At 41.5% G+C, this 17,619-nt stretch overlaps 1 protein-coding gene across 1 annotated transcript in view; it reads right to left on the bottom strand.

Moving 5' to 3' along the window:
- Window positions 1-901: 901 nt before the first annotated feature.
- Window positions 902-17,619, bottom strand: part of LOC137273612 (uncharacterized) — a 35,281-nt gene continuing 18,563 nt past the window's right edge. Inside the window, exons 4-10 of the mRNA XM_067806371.1 lie at window positions 15,503-17,193; window positions 14,769-14,897; window positions 14,394-14,545; window positions 13,313-13,430; window positions 12,683-13,154; window positions 1,490-9,587; window positions 902-1,197 (exon numbers count right to left, since the gene is read on the bottom strand). Of these exons, the coding sequence (XP_067662472.1) occupies window positions 984-1,197; window positions 1,490-9,587; window positions 12,683-13,154; window positions 13,313-13,430; window positions 14,394-14,545; window positions 14,769-14,897; window positions 15,503-17,193 (10,874 nt within the window). The 3' untranslated portion in view covers window positions 902-983. The remainder of the gene's footprint in view (window positions 1,198-1,489; window positions 9,588-12,682; window positions 13,155-13,312; window positions 13,431-14,393; window positions 14,546-14,768; window positions 14,898-15,502; window positions 17,194-17,619) is intronic.

Genomic DNA, 17,619 nt, shown 5'->3' with positions numbered 1-17,619 from the left:
GTCATAAGTACCGTCATCTATGCTCTATCGCTGAACAGAATGCTCATTGAACACCTATACAGACGTTGATGAAGTCAATATATAATAGTTTGTAAGTAACGCATGCCGTACTAAACACGTTTACTGTCAGTATAATATTATCATATTATTATGGATGCTTATATCCCAGGACACTTATATAAGCAGACATTTTCACCAGACCGTTCACAATTTATGGCTAGAGTGACGATTTTTGTGGAGTAGAATGTGAATGACCCCACCCCTCCCCCATGAATGTCATCCACTTACCACCGTTTTACTGCATATCTTTAAATGTTTATACGTAGAAAATTGAACACCTAGTAGATCTTCAATAAATACAAATTATACTCAGCACAATAATGCAGACATTTTATGCGTAGCCGTTTAATTCCTGGTGCACTTTGCTCTTAACACATTTACTGTCTGCACAACGGCACTAGACACACCCAATACTAACACGTATATTATTTAAGCCCAGTGGCACGAAACTTATGTTACACTAAAAGCATTTTGTACATCTACATCTTGAACTAAACATTTCTTATATATATATATCTATATAAATGAAAATAATTTCAATATTTGCTTGGACCCGTGGAAATCCGGGTTACAACTGATCTACAGCAAATCCACGCTTCGTCTAAGCAGAGACCATATAATAGTCTATTATATGGTCTCTGGTCTAAGCACAGGCAAACTGTAGCGCAAGTGGGGTTGCGCAGCGTAGAGAATTCGACCAGTCTTCGCTCGCATATTTATGAAGACTGGTCAATTTCTCTACGCTGCGCAACTCCATTTGCGCTACAGTTTGCCTGTGGTCTAAGTGGTGACAAACGGGATCGAGTGATCAGACTGGGATTTGTTCATGCAGTCACTGAGTTGTCTGATCCAGCTGGAGTTTTGAGGAGAGAAACATTCAATAGTTGTTTGAATGAGTTAGTTAATTATATTCTCAAACTGTCTTACTCCTTCTGAAGGCACTGTTCATCTGATGACACACATCGTGTCTCACTCATTGACTGACTGCGCCTTAACTGTGGTGCACTTCCGGGACGTGGACAGGTCTGAGCATCTTCAAAGGTGTACCCTCGTTTTGTGGAATCATGTCTTATGCGTTTGGAAGAACACGACGAATCTTCCGAACTGGTCGAATGGTGTTTCCTCAAATGTCGCAAGCTGAAAAATGTAAACATGATTTCACTTGTTGAGGTTGTAAAATTCAAAGATATCTAATTGTTTACATTGAAATGTTTAATCTCACGGAGACAGGTTTTAAGCAGAAAATAATGCTTTAACAAAAATTATATATAGTTATTAGATTCCAAGAAGACGAATGGAATCAAAAGGCAAAATAGCTGTGTAAATTCTATGAACAACCCCTGAAAATCAGTGTCGACACCACATGTTGGCACATGTCCTGTCCTTCACTTATACACTAAGCCTCAACACACTTTGAAACAAGTCTTACCTTTGCTTGAGTAGACCTCGGTGTTCAGAGCTGCACATGTCAAGGGGAGTTCGTCCCTTTCGATCACGTACGTAAAGACTCCCTCCTGCCATCACCAACATCTCAGCTATGTCCAGGGACTTATGTTCACAGGCGTAATGAAGCGGTGTCCGTAGATCTTCATCACACACACTGACATCAGCCATATACCTAAGTAACAAACTTACTATCACCCGACAACCGTTGATGCAGCTATAGTGTAGTGCTGTTTGACCATGTACATCACGGGTATTGGGTGCCGATCCACGAAGAAGCAGCTGTTCCACAAAGTACACATTTTTCATCTGACAGGAAATGTGTAATGCTGTCATGTTCCTGTGATTTGGAACAGGAACATTCAGGAGCCACCTTGCAATGTTCTGGTCAGCACAATAGTAAACCCAGTCAACAATGATTTGAAACATGTCCTCGTGTCCAGTTCTACACGCAAGTAATAGAAGAGTTTCGCCAAATCTGTTCACATCTTGATATGATGAGTAAGGTAACAGCTGCCTGACAACTTGGACACAACCAGCTTCACAAGCAACAAATATTGGCATGTTACCATTATTGTCTTTGATTGTTGTGCTTGCACCATGTTCGAGGAGAAGTGAGACTGATTGGACACTATTCCTGTGGCATGCAATATGAAGGCATGTTGCACCATTTTCAATGTCTTGATAATCAAGGTAAACACCACCGTCTCCATTCTGTAACGTCCTTAACCTGATCACCTCAAGTAGGAGGTCCACAATGGAGGTATGGTTACATTCACAAGCTACATGGAGTGGGGTTTTACCACATCTATTCATTATGCTGAGATCTTTATAATATGAAAGTAAACTTGCAACAATTTCAATTTTGCCCAAGGAACAGGCGACATGCAAGGGTGTGTTTCCATTGATATTTTGACAACATGGGTCGGCTGCATATGGTAGTAAGTGCTGAATAATTCTGATGGTATCTGACAGTTTAGCATTGGGCGTGATCCAACATGAATGTACAGCCATATGTAGAGGGGTATCACCATAGTTGTTCTCAGTGTTGACGTTTGGATTAGCCGACAGAAGGGTCAGTACACTTTCTCTCTGGGCACTGATGCAAGATAAATGTAGGGGCGTGTCACCCAGGTTATTTGCCACATCTTTTTCAAAGTTCGGAGACAATAAACGGACCACAGCGGAGTGCCCATGATATGACGCAACATGAAGTGGCGTATCTCCGTCACTATTTTTAAGCTTTACACAATCTTTCTTATCGTGTTTTAGAAGATACTCAATAGCACGAGTACTGCCTGTCTTTGCGGCAATATGAAATGGTGTGTTGCCGTGATCATCTGTCATTTCCATAACGTTGCTGCACCTGACTAAAACATTCAACCTGCTTATGTTGTCCATTGACCCACAGAGGTACATCCAGATGGTGTTTTGCATTCTACCATATTGGGTTAACTTTGCATGGGCGCAGACGATCCGAACACTTTTGTGATTGCCTCTCCTCATTGCAATATCGAGCGGTGTTAAACCTTTGTGGTTTCTTATCCATGCCAGATTAGGACTGGTATCGAGAAGGAACGTAGATACTGCGTGTTTGTCATAGGAACACGCTAGGTGGAGGGAATTGTCACCTTCATCTGTTAAGTGATCGAGGTCCATTCCTCCTTCGTGTAACATCTGAAGAATATTCATATGCCCCCTTCGCGATGCTATATGACATAGCATTTCCCCATCGTTAGATTTTATACAAAGTTGATGTTTGTTTTCTTCACTGAGTTTCAGTATGTTTTGTAATGTTTCCACGTCCCCATGTTCACATGCTTTGTGGGAGATTGTGTAACCACTTGAATCGACAGCAAATGAGTCGGTAGCTGACGACAACAAACAGGCAACTACATCCATGATTCCAGCATCATATGCAAGATGTAAGGGAGATTTACTGGCATAGAGGTGACTGTCATCCATGTCTGACAGCCATCCAGTACTGTATGCTATAAGTATACTAGCTACATGATCATGACCACAGTCACAAGCTACTTTGACTGGAGGTACAGAAACAGAATCTCTGTCTGGTTCATCAATCACTTCAATCACAGTTCCTGTTTCTCCCATAGTTTCCGTGTCATTCAACTTTTTCTCAGTTTGATGTGAAGCTGGAGTGTTTTGTATGGAGCTTCCTTCAATAATATGTTTTCTCAACGTCGAAGGAAACACTGACCCAGAAGAAAGAAATGCTCTTGTGATCTGCGAATTACCTTTCTCACATACTTTCATAAGAATGCTTTTACCATACTGGTCATTTTCAAGCACATCAGCACCTTGATTTATAAGATACTCTGCCAGGACAAAGTGGCCACCATCCATTGCGGCATGCAATGACGTCATACCCTCAATTCCACTTTTAACTGTCTTTTGAATGTCTTCTATGGATTCTCTTTCCTCTTCAAATATGTCACTCAAAGACACGGAAAATGGGGAAAAACACTGAAGGCCAACTGAGGAAATGCTAGCTCCATTTTCTATCAAGTATTTCGCCACATGGAGATGACCTCGCGTACAACATGCAATCAAATAGTTACTGCCATTTGCTCCCGAGATTTCGGTCTTAGCCCCCTTTAACACCATTACTTTGATAACATCAAGGTGGCCCTCTACTACAGCTGATAGAAGAGGTGTGTTGTTGAATTTGTTCCTGAGGTTTGGATCTGCATTATGTTCCAATAAACAGTCAGCTATTCCGTCATATCCTCTTGCACATGCTATATGGAGAGGTGTGCGTCCTTTATGCCCATTTGCATTTACATCTGGATTTGATGAAAGTAACGCATTAACAGTTTGGATGTTTCCTGATTCACATGCATGATGAAGCGGAGTATCACCTTGACAGTCAGTTTCATTTGTTGCAGCCCCTTTGTTTATCAAGTGTTGCACAGTTTCTGTATGACCCGATTTTGCTGCAAGGTGCAGACAACCTTTCAAACACACTTTTGAATCGCAATTAATTAAATCTTCAACTATATTCAAATATCCTTCGGAGGCAGCACACTGAAGTGGTGTCTGTTTTTCCATATTTTCAACATTACCAACGTGGTGATATCGAATGAGAAGCCTCACGCTTTTCTGACACCCTCTCTCAGCAGCAATATGCATCGCAGTTTCTTTCTTGCAGTTCGTCAGAGAGCCATCAACACCACGTTCTAGTAAGGTCGCAACACTGTCAGGAAAGCCAAATCTCACAGCATGATGAAGAAGTGAGTTGCCATCAGAATCTACACTTGCCAACAACTTTTTGTGAATATTTTCAGATACAAGTTTGAACATATAAGCATTATTTAACTTTGAAATTGGCACATGTAACAATGAAGTTGTATACCCGAGGATTGATTTTATGACAGTGAAATTATTACTTTCCATGGCTGCATGAATAGGCGTTTTACCTTCATTGTTTATATGGTATGGATTTGCACCATTCTCTAATAACACTTGCACAGCTGAATCTCTTGCATGTCTGCAACATATATAGAGGCCAGTGCTCCCAGATTGATCCACATGATCTACATGTGTCCCAGAGTCTAACAGTAAGTGTAGTATGTCAGTGTTTCCTCTTTCACATACCAAATGAAGGGATGCAGATACAGCCTTATCCGACCTGCACATTTCAAATTGTAACAATAATCTGACAATGTCAGTATGTTCTTGGTAACATGCTTCATAAAGAGGTGTCGTATATTTCCTACTTACACCGGTATAATAGAAGTCTGGAAACAGAGTTCGAATATTTAGAACATTGCATCTGATTATATGTTTTTTGTAAGTTACGCTATTACAGAATTTGTGCAATAAGTAGTCGACTATAGCCGTGTGTCCATATCTTGATGCAATTATTAGACACGAGTCTGAATGGTGGCCGGATGGATATTTCTCAAAATAGCGTTTTACCAAATCTGTGCTGCCACATGCAACAACCTTGTGGAGGAGGGTATCATTTACATCATCAGTATTGAGTAAATTACATATTTCAATGCATTTCATATTTTTTAAACCTTTCGCTGCTGTGAGGGTATTTTGAAAACAAATTCCATTACACATTTTCGTTAGCAATAAGAGAGCTTGTGGTGAGTCAAGGCAGCTTAATTCTTTAAGGATGAATTCTAGACTTAAATCTGGAGGAAGTATCGGTAGCAGCATCCTAAATACAACGAAATGTTTATTTTGAAGAGCCCACTTGAGAAATGACGATATCTCGTTGTTGCTACCCACGTGTTGCCATTGTTTAATGGACAGTCGGATAAAGTGATACACGCCTGAGACAAAAACTCCCTTTCCACAATCTCTAACTAGAAGGAAATACCTATCTATATTCTTATCTGACACAGTACCTGTTTTTTCCAGCAGCAGCTTAATTGTCTCTCTAGCTACTGGGGAATATCTGGTCGTATCAGTACCAGTCACACTAGCCCCTTTCTCCAGCAACAGCTTAACAATATCCATATGTCCCATTTTATAAACTATTGCTAGTGGTGAATATTCAAACATGTCGCTACAAGTCACACTAGCCCCTTTCTCCAGCAACAGCTTAACTATCTCTAGATGTCCATTTTTACAAGCTCTAGACAGTAATGAATTCTCATTCACATCTGTACAAGTCACACTAGCCCCTTTCTCCAGCAACAGCTTAACTATCTCCAGATGTCCCTTTTCACAAGCTGTATCTAGTGGTGAATACCCATCCATGTCGGTACCAGTCACACTAGCCCCTTTCTCCAGCAGCAGCTTAACTATCTCTGGATATCCACTTTTACAAGCTCTAGACAGTGGTGAATACCCATCCATGTTGGTACCAGTCACACTAGCCCCTTTCTCCAGCAACAGCTTAACTATCTCTAGATTTCCCTTTTCACAAGCTCTACCTAGTGGTGAATACCCATCCATGTCGGTACCAGTGACACTAGCCCCTTTCTCCAGCAACAGCTTAACTATCTCTATATGTCCATTGAAACAAGCTCTATCTAGTGGTGAATATGCCGCAAATATGCCCCTATAAGTCGCACTAGCCCCTTTCTCCAGCAACAGCTTAACTATCTCTAGATGTCCCTTTCCACAAGCTCTATCTAGTGGTGAATATCCAAACATGCCGCTACAAGTCACACTAGCCCCTTTCTCCAGCAGCAGTTTAACTATCTCTGGATGTCCATTTTCACAAGCTCTAGACAGTAGTGAATTCCCATTCATATCGGTACCAGTCGCTCTAGCCCCTTTCTCCAGCAACAGCTTAACAATGTCTATATGTCCCATTTTATAAGCTATAGCTATTAGTGAATACCCAAACATGTCGGTACCAGTCACACTAGCCCCTTTCTCCAGCAACAGCTTAACTATCTCTATATCTCCGTTTGCACATTCTGCAAACAGTAGTGAAGCCCAATCCATGTTGGTACCAGTTACACTAGCCTCTTTCTCCAGCAGCAACTTAACTATCTCTATATGTCCCTTTTCACAAGCTCTAGACAGTGGTGAATCCCAATCCATGTCGGTACCAGTCATACTAGTCCCTTTCTCCAGCAACAGCTTAACTATCTCTAGATGTCCCTTTTCACAAGCTCTATCTAGTGGTGATTCCCCTTCCATGTCGGTTCCAGTCACACTAGCCCCTTTCTCCAGCAACAGCTTAACTATCTCTAGATGTCCATATTTACAAGCTCTATATAGTGGTGAATCCCCATCCATGTCGGTTCCAGTCACACTAGCCCCTTTATCCAGCAACAGCTTAACTATCTCTAGATGTCCCTGTTCACAAGCGCAAGCTAGTGGGGAATCCCCATTCATGTCAGTACCAGTCACACTAGCCCCTTTCTCCAGCAACAGCTGAACTATCTCTATATGTCCCTTTTCACAAGCGCAAGCTAGTGGGGAATCCCCATCCATGTCGGTACTAGTCACACTAGCCCCTTTCTCCAGCAGCAGTTTAACTGTCTCTAGAAGTCCCTTTTCACAAGCTCTAGCTAGTGGTGAATACCCATCCATGTCAGTACAAGTCATACTAGCCCCTTTCTCCAGCAACAGCTTAACTATCTCTGGATGTCCCTTTTCACAAGCTCTAGACAGTGGTGAATCCCCATCCATGTCGGTACCAGTCACACTAGCCCCTTTCTCCAGCAACAGCTGAACTATCTCTAGATGTCCCTTTTCACAAGCTCTATCTAGTGGTGAATACCCATCCATGTCGGTACCAGTGACACTAGCCCCTTTCTCCAGCAACAGCTTAACTATCTCTAGATGTCCCTTTTCACAAGCTCTATCTAGTGGTGAATACCCATCCATGTCGGTACCAGTGACACTAGCCCCTTTCTCCAGCAACAGCTTAACTATCTCTAGATGTCCTTTTTCACAAGCTCTATCTAGTGGTGAATATCCATCCATATCGGTACCAGTCACACTAGCCCCTTTCTCCAGCAGACGTTTAACCGTTCCAATATGTCCATGTCTTATACATTCCGATACAATATTGGAATCGCACATGACAACTTTTGCCGAGCTTATATTTAGCAGTATCCTAACCACATCAACATTGTTTGAATATGCAGCAATCAAAAGGGGGTGATGGCCATCCACAGTCACAGACCTATCAGCATCATACTGTAACAGTAACTCAATGATATCGGTAAACCCCGCTTTACACGCTTTATGTAAGGGTGTATCAGACCCATCGTAAGGGAGAGGATAACCTCTTTGACTCAATATCACCTTAGCGACTTCAAGAAATCCCTCCTTACAAACTATATCCAGTGGCATTTCATTCTTGTAATTCAGCATTGTGCAGTCAGCTCCTCTCGCCAACAGCATGGATACATTATCTGATTCCCCTCGCTCACAAGCAATATGCAGGGGCGTATTTCCTTCTGCATCCCCTTCTGAGATGCAGCATTGTCTTGCAATCAGTGCCATGAGATCGCGGTTACCTGATCTACAAGCAGAGTGTATTGGTGCGTTGAACATGACATCGGGGAGATTTAGGTCTGCACCATGCTGTATCAGACATTCCACAACATCTATATTCCCTTTAGATGCAGCAGCTAAAACAGCAGTACTCCCTGGTAGGAACGGTTTGTTGGTTCCGGAGTTTTCGACTAACTGTGCATTGACATCAAATCCACTCTCCAGGAGATAAGACACAACGCCAGCATGTCCGTAAAGACTGGAGAGGTGGAGGGGAGGTAAGGCATGGGTGTCATATGACTCAATAATTGTCAGGGAGCTTTCCATATTGTGTGCAATGCCCGGTAGGGTCATTTCACTTTTAGGATTCTTCAGACGGTGAGTTAAGTCAGTCTCTATGCAGAGTAACTGCACAATGCTGGAATTACCAGAAATACAACATGGTGTGAGACAAGCCGCCTTTTGGTTAGCTGTTAAGCAGAACGACAGTGACTTGCACAGTTCAGCATTCCTCCCAAAGCACATCCAATGGATGAATGTTCCCCCAAACGTTCTGTCTGTATTTTCCAAAATGTTTTGGATATCATTAGATTTTAACTGATTTTTAACTGCTGTCAAGAACAACAAATTGAAGTGAAAATAGCCAAAAGAATCGTGAGACAACACTAACGCTAGATTACTTTGCAAAACTTCTTTTGCAAATCGTCTTGCCAAACCCTCAACCATTTTCCTCTTTAGACACACATAGAACCCCCCATCTTGTTCATGTACCCTGATATGAAGGTAGATGAATTTCAGATCGATAATGTCAATGTATTCTTGAAGGTGATCTGCAATCACTGTAGTTAGTGTTCGTTGTATGCCTGTATTCCTAAGTATGACAAGTGTGTTCTGTTCTGATATCGAGACAAACTTTTCTAATCCAAGGAACGCATTCCTTATTTCAGTGTTTGTAGTTGCCTCACAGTTACATAGCTGACGGCCCCAACTGAGATATTCTTTCAGTGGGGAAGTATTTCCTTGGTCATCAAGAGCCGTTAAGGATAGCCGTCCGTTCATGATGCAAACAAGTGTCAAGGCTACAAAGGAAGACTTTTGATTTCGGAATAGTTCTTCACAATATGAATGTAAGTCCTCGGGACAGAATCCTGAAATAAAATAAAGGTATTATGACGAATATTGAATCATGAGTACATTTGGTTCACATATCGGAAAAAACCAACATATATGAAGCTTGACTATACTCTCCTCATAAATAAACGCATAATGAAAATTGCAATTTCATGTAGCAATGCATTAAAACGTGATTCAGTTTACAGATGGGTTTGCTCTGTTTATGAGTACTGTGGTGTTTATGTCTTGAAACATCACAACAAAACGCACCATCAATAAAGTACCCGTATTTAACAGCATGATTTTCAATTCCGGAGTGTAGTGCCATAGAATACACAATTCACATGTAATGCACGTGAAAGGTAAGGATCAGATAGTCTCAATGATGGGTATAAAAGTTTGATGCTGTCTGTCCATTATTCACTGTATTTGGAATATTATTGATGACGTTCTGCGCGAACCACCAGGAACAGGTTGAGAGAGGCTGGTTTACGTGTCAGGAGACCATATTTTGGTCCTGTACTTCGACACCAACATCGTCGACATCGAGTTCAATGGTGCACCAACTTTCAGGCCCGGAACCTGCCGAATTGGCGTAGAATCTGGTTCAGTGATGAATCAAGATTTCTATTGGAACGACGCAATCATCTGCCGTATGACAAGTGATTTCGTGATGATCCAGGGCAACCTAACAGCTCAACGGTACTGTGACAAAATCCTTGATCGTCAGAGGGAGTTGTTTCAAAAGGACGATGCCAGGCCCAACGTCACTGTGCTCCCATGGACTAAACCCCGATCGAACATATGTGGGATGTCCTGGACAGACGGGTGTGACGACGTAACCCTCAGCCCCAGACAATTCAGCAGCTCGCTCAGGCACTACAGGCAGAGTGGGCTGCGATTCAGCAACATGAGATTCTCAGACTTATTCGTTTGATGCCGAGGCCATGCCGTCCAGTTCTGGATGCCCCCGTGGTCACACTTGGTATATACTTCATACCACCACAAGTCTCCATGTGTCACTTAAACTGACTAACCTCGAGTTGGTGCCAAAGACAGACAAATCTACATTCTCAGTGTGCAATTTCGCTATATTCCATTGACGCATAAAGCCTACATGATATTTCAAAATAAACATGAAAATAAAGCTGAAGTTCGTATATGCGTTTTTTTGGAGAGTATACATCAATAAAATACTTCATATCTGAAACTAAATTAATGTTAAATGTTTTGAAAAGAATGCTGATATAACGAAAAGTGCCAAGACAGGTCTAAAATGAAAGGTACACAATCCTGAAAATATAGGACCATTATGGCAGGTCTGTGCAAACGCTGAAACATTGAGTGTAAACATAAACGTATATTATGAAGCTGAAATAGATCAATGAGATAATGTAAGCTAAGTGAACGTTATTTGTTTTGAAACAAAATGCTGTAATAAAAAGTGCCATACACGTCTCAGAATGAAAGGCAGGTGAGAAATACATATACTGATATTTGTATGAAATAAGTGATCACCTGATGGATGTGTGATACAGAGAATGATGGCGTTCGGTTCAAAATAGATAATAAATACTGTCGCCGTTTAACTCCACTTAAGTGTGAGTTTGAGTCAGTGATTCTGTATGTGTGATAGTGTGTGTGATAGTTTGTGTGTGATAGTGTGTGTGCGTGTGTGTGTGTGTGTGTGAGAGAGAGAGAGAGAGAGGATGTGTGTGAAGGTGAGAGTGAGTGAGTGTGTGTTTGTGTGTGTGTGAGAGAGAGAGAGTGAGTGAGTGATTTTGAGTGGGTGGGTGTATTCCCAGAGTATCCCCTCTGTCTATTACGTAAGAACCACATTCAGGGACCACAATTCGTTAAGAATGTGTGAACGTGAGGGTCAGTCTGGAACAACTTGTGAGTTGTCAAAACAGAAGAGTCAATCTGCTGATGTGAATAGAAGACAGTAGGAATAATCTGTGAACGTTGTCAAAACAAAAAAGGTGGCTGCTGATGCTGGTGTGAACGTTACTGCTGCTGGGAGTAGAAGGTATTAACTCCATAGTACAAAGTGAGAGGGCAGTGAGATTCTGGTTTGTGCAATAATTTATCTTTAATTTTAATGCTGTTAACTGCTGGTCTGAAGACGGAGTTTGAGTATTAATCTATCTTGTGAGTGGGTGAGAGAGAGAGAGAGAGAGTGAGAGAGAGAGAGGGAGGGGTGAGAGAGTGAGTGTGTGTGTATGTGAGCGTGCGCGTGCGCGTGCGCGGGAAAGTAGTGAGTTAGTGTGAGTTAGAGTGTGTGTGTGTGTGTGTGAGCGAGAGCGGGTTGGTGAGAGTAAGTGAGTGTGTGTGAGAGAGAGTGTGTGTGTGTGAGAGAGAAAATGAGGGAGAGTGAGCGTGTGAGAGAGCGAGTGAGTGTGTGAGAGTGTGTGTGTGTGAGAGAGGGTGAGTGTGTGTGTGTGAGAGAGAGCGAGGGAGCGTTTGAGAGTGAGTGTGTGTGTGAGAGAGGTTAGTGTGTGTGAGAGAGAATGGGTGTGTGTTTGAGAGAGCGTGAGAGAAAATGAGGTATAGTGTGTGTGAAACAGAGAGATGTGTGTGTGTGTGTGTGTGTGTGTGTGTGTGTGTGTGAGTGTGAGGTGTGTGTGAGTATGCGTGTGCGTGTGGGTGTGGTTCGACGTTACCAAACAATCTAGAACTGTACTTAAGTTTTTGTTCTAAAGGAAACGCAGCGGTTCAGCATCATCCGTCAGATGACAGAGTATTCAGTCTAATTGAATAATTGTATTAAATGTTGACATCTCGACTAAATACATTTGCTTAACACCGAAGTTTATTGAGTGATAGTATTCATGCTGTCCACTGGCTTCTCTACTTACGACGTATAATAAAATCTCTCAATGAGACCATATATTGATATTGTTGCCGTACTAAGAAGAATTTATCACAGTTCCCTTTGAAAGACCTCATGTTTCACTTTAACCAACTGTGAAAACTACTTGTATTTATGTTCATTTGTCGGTAAGTTTTAAATATGACCTTATTGTTAATTCTCATAAGGAATTAATTTAAGTTGTATAGCGGACAAAATTAGACGCGAAATCAACAATCACAGACTCTGTAATAACGTGAAAGGACTTATCTCCCTTACCTGATGTATCATCCGGATAAGAGGACACCATGTGACCTGTTGCTATAATCTCCACTGATCTCCTGTCTTCATTGTTGTGACTACCATCTGTTACAATAATGTTGGTGTTGTCAACCAAACCTCCGCGTTTATCTAAACGTTCTTCTGCAATATCAGTCGACGGTTCCACTTCCACGTTAGACATATCTCTCAATAGTTCTTCACAGTTGACACTTTGCTTGTGGAAGTCGATGGCAGATGTTTGTGTCGATGTCCTCTCCAGAACATCCTGCGCTTCAACGTCTTGTTTGCTGGGACTGGGGATCTCTACGATTTTAACCTCCTCGGAAGAGGGGATGCTGTTTTCTTCAATGTCGTTCGTCTCTACGTCTGCTGCATCTAGAAGTTGTTGTTTAACATACTCCCGATATCCAGATACGTGACAGTTCCTCATAATAGCAGGACAGACACCTGACAGCAGCGCCTCCGCAGCCTGCAAGGAACATTAATACCCTTGAAACATCTTTATTCATATCATGTTGCTGAGAATCTCTTGCTTCTTCCTCATAGTTAACTAAAATGAGTAGAATAAATTCTTTTACATTTATGTGAGGGGTTACTTCATAAAAAATACGTGCTTCACTCACTTACCATAAGAATAAACACACCACAGCTGCTGCCGTCAGTTTGTGGGAAGACAGGACCATGGGCTTCCCTCCAGACAGAAAGATTCTCTTTCGTTTCTCGAGTTCTACATTCCATGTACGCCCTGTAACCAAATCCGTAAAGGTTTTCTGCATAAAGTCTGTCTGAAAACATTGATCAATACATTGATACTGAAGTCTAATCTGAAATGATCATGAAAATGAGGTTAACAAGAAGAACGATTGTAATACAACTGAAAGGTATCACAACCTCATCTTAATTCGTACTTCAAGGAGCTCTTAAGGTTCAGTCTTCTTGATATCTGAGACCCTTTCTTTTTTTGAATTTGCTCTTTTGGCTAATGTTGAACCAGGTCACTATGCACATGACGAGGCTAAAATGTAACATTCACTCTACGTTGTAATGCCCACTGTAGCGGAAATGAGTGAATGAGTGAGTGAGTTTAGTTTTACGCCGCACTCGGCAATGTTCCAGCTATATGGTGGTGGTCTGTAAATAATCGGGTCTGAACCAGAGAATCCAGTGACCAACAACGTGAACATCGATCTGCGCAAGTGGGAACCGATGACATGTGTCAACCAAGTCAGCGAGACTGACCATCCGATCCCGTTAGTCGCCTCTCACGATAAGAAGAGTCGCCTTTTATGTCAAGCATGGGTTGCTGAAGGCCTATTCTACTCCGGGACCTTCAAGGTTCAATAGTGGAAATGAACCTTGAATGCTAAGCAGAAAGGACAACATCTGTATTAAGAGGAGTAACCTACGGAACCTTTCGATCAATGATGTATAATTTAATAAAGTTGCATTTTGACACTCATTTGCTCGCATGGTGCTTATGTGGATATGCTGCGATGACATGATAAGACACGTGTCTTACCCTCCGAAATTATTGGAAATATAAGAACATTCCATCCTCAGTCCACCCATCCTCTAAATGATATCAAAATAATTAGTTTTTCAAGCATGCTCTTAAAGTATGTCAGTTTCAAGCGCTGAAGTTATATCGACCCATGTCCTAATGATATACGCACACACAGTATTGTTCTAAACATCTGGCGGTTCTTACTTCCAGTGTTGAAGAATTTCTCTCTGTGTACTGTCTGAGGGTTTTGAGTTAATCACGCACACATTCCCATTCCTTATGTTCGCAGCAAGCAGTATCCAGTGACTGTGTCGACATATCGGCATCAGAATCCACGTATACTCCATCAGAGGCACCTGAAATTATTAACAAAATGTGTTATATATAGTCACGGTGGCTACAGCCAGGAAATATACAGACAGCATATACTATCATACAACATAGTCATTAGACTAGTGGACGAGTGTAAGCAGCCATGGTACATCGGATAATTGACATTAAAACAGTTTCAAGACATGGTTATGTTAGCCATATGCGAGCAACTTACTGTACAATAAACAGTGATTGCTCTGTGCCTACCTCTTTATACAACCACTCTCCATAATTCTTCTTTTCCCATAATTTAGCAAGGAAACATTCGAAGATAAATACTTTCGTGCCCTCCTTAGAGAATCGTTCTTCCAACACATGCAGGAAGGCATGGATCACCTGAAAAATGTTAAATTTCATGTATAAGGATTTTGTATTGTTCATTAATGTGAATTAAGGGTAGCGAAAGCGTAGGGCCTTGAAGAATCCTGCTTGATTGGGGTTCTTGAAGCAACGAGTCGATATCAATCTGCAACGTACGTAATGTAAGACTTAGTGACATTAAACTCCAGTTACGGTGATATTAGAACTGAGCAGCAAAATATACATATTAAACAGTTTAATCAGATAGCATTTACAGTTGAAATCACTACTGAGAAAGAGGAAAGGTGTTAAGAATAGTAAAGATGACAGTTTTGTAGTTTTGCATGAAATTAAGTTGGTCCAGTATTAGATAGATCGAGGACTGCAATCCTTGGAAAGGTTATTCTGAAATACCTGCATAAGCTGGTAACGAATGTGATGATTATAAACATAATGCGTACTGTTGTTTAACTCTGCACACAGTGATATCAAATACATCCACATGAAATCTTACATTAACCATCACATTTTTCACCCAAGATTAATGTAGGCAAAACTATTTCTGTCTGGCTAATATTAAGCACAATCTGAACGTTTTATGAATTTGATGGAAAATGGTTTCAAGTCAAGAAAGAACTTACGCTATCGTCAAGCCATGATGATTCGTTCAGCTTTATAAAGTCCTGTCCAGTCACTGTATATCTGCCAATTTTGAGGCGTACATGTTTTGATACCTCAACACTGCTATCGTTGCCCTTAGGATTTAAATGACCTGGTCGTTCCTTGAGAGTTTCCATAATTTGAACAACGTCTGCTTGCATTTTAAATGCTCCTAACACTAATGATGCAAGTAAAGGAAGTAGGTGACATGAGTTTGTGTTTTGTTGAAAAATTGAGGAAACATTTTCAGTTTTGAGAAGGAGGTCAGTGGTCATATTGAAATCAGCCATCCATAGATTCCTCACTTGTGTGATAAGTGTGGAAGCTGTAATAGGCAGAGACGATGAAAACCACTGTGAGCAACTATCTTTGATACAGGAGTTCCCAGATGACCCATGAGTAGATGCTGATGATCGATGTTCATCGGCTTTGTGTTGCTCATAGGATTGCTGCTGATGTACATTCCATGTACTCTGAATTTGGAGGAGTAGTTGAATAATCTTCACAAGCCTGCCATCTTTGACAGTGGCGTGAATGAATTCTTCGAGTGACACAGGTTGTGTGTTTTCATAACTGACATTCGCAAGCGCGGGAGGACCTGGTGCAGTTTCAGCCAATTTGACATCTCCTGGTGTCTGTACTGCGGTGTCTGAATTTGGCTGTTTGTCTTGACAAGTGATTTGACAGGTACCATCCCTGGAAGGGGAACACACCGAACCGTTTTCCCTAACCGTCTGCAAGAGATCATCATGTGTGATAGAACTGCTGGACGTAATACGTTGATCTTGGAGAATGGTTTTAAGGAAATCAACAGCCTCTGATGCTTCTTGGTCTGTGTCTTCTCTGCGTATAGTCTGTAGTACGTTTGCTCCATCACCCGTCAAAGGATGAAGATGATCTGTTTGTCCCGTCTCTGATTGTAAAGTTAGTTTCTTATCAGCACCTACAGCAGATAATGCTGTGTTGTATTCTAAACCAAAGTCTAAAGGTGTCTGTATCTTTCTTACTGGAAGAACATGACTGTCTTCTGCTGAGCCCAGATTGTCTTCATTGTCAGGAGAATGAGATGATGCTCGAACTGTTGGCTTACAGCCTACGCGTTGTAGATTCTTTAGCCTTTTCGGTGTTTTCCTTTTCCCTTTCTCGGGGCCTATTTTGTGGTCCACTTCAGTGTCGTTCTTTGAAGCAACTACAAGATTGCATAGGGTGGGCTCTCCAGTTTTGTCCAACCTGTTGGGGTGACCTTCCTTTATGCAGTCTTTTTGCCCTCTGTATCTGGTATTCATGGCTTGAAGACGTGATCGTGGTTTACATACTTCTGGAATATCCGAACTAGCAGCTTGTCGATTCAAAGAAGTTAAAGTGTCTGTGAAATTACTGGAAACATCTTTGATGGCTCTGATTACAGATGGGCAAAGTCGAATGTATGGAACGGATGCATTCTTGGAGTTGCCATGAGGAAGATCTTCAGCAACTCTCTCATCTCCAATGTACTGAAATAGCACAAGATGATTGTCTTCTCCTAAAAGGATGTAGGCTTGCTTCTTAAACCTCTTGTCCTTGCCTGCCCTGGTCTTTATAACAAAGAACAACTTCTTGAACTTTGGATCTGCCTTGGGTTGTTCTCGTGTGGCATCGTGGTGGAAGTGGTATTGGTCACATCTCCAGTCATCTGCGTGAACATTAATCTTACAGCTTAAGTAATTTTCTTATTTATGTGAGAGGGAGAATTACATTAATTTTCTTTTCACAAGGACAGGTAAGAAATGCAAAACTGCAGAATGTAATGGAATAGTGGACATTGTTTCCAGAAGGTAAACATATTTTGATTAGAAACAAATTATCCTTTAGAAATTGAACGTGTTTATAAATAATGACCACAGTATTACAAGAAACCCACGTCACAGAGATCACATCTGTAAAAGAGGATTTAGTGTTTAAACCCATTTTTAAACTAGACAATGAATCACACGTTAAATGAGTTGGTGAGTTTAGGTTTACGTCGTCAGTTTCAGCAATAGTCTAGCATTATCAAGGCGAAGGACATCAGACATGGACGTCACACATTGCACCCATGTGTGGTGGTCTTCTCTTTCAC

The sequence above is a fragment of the Haliotis asinina genome, chromosome 2 (genome assembly GCF_037392515.1).
Source record: "Haliotis asinina isolate JCU_RB_2024 chromosome 2, JCU_Hal_asi_v2, whole genome shotgun sequence".
NCBI classification, from domain to species: Eukaryota; Metazoa; Mollusca; class Gastropoda; order Lepetellida; family Haliotidae; genus Haliotis; species Haliotis asinina.
This window is presented reverse-complemented; position numbering and strand designations above follow the sequence as displayed.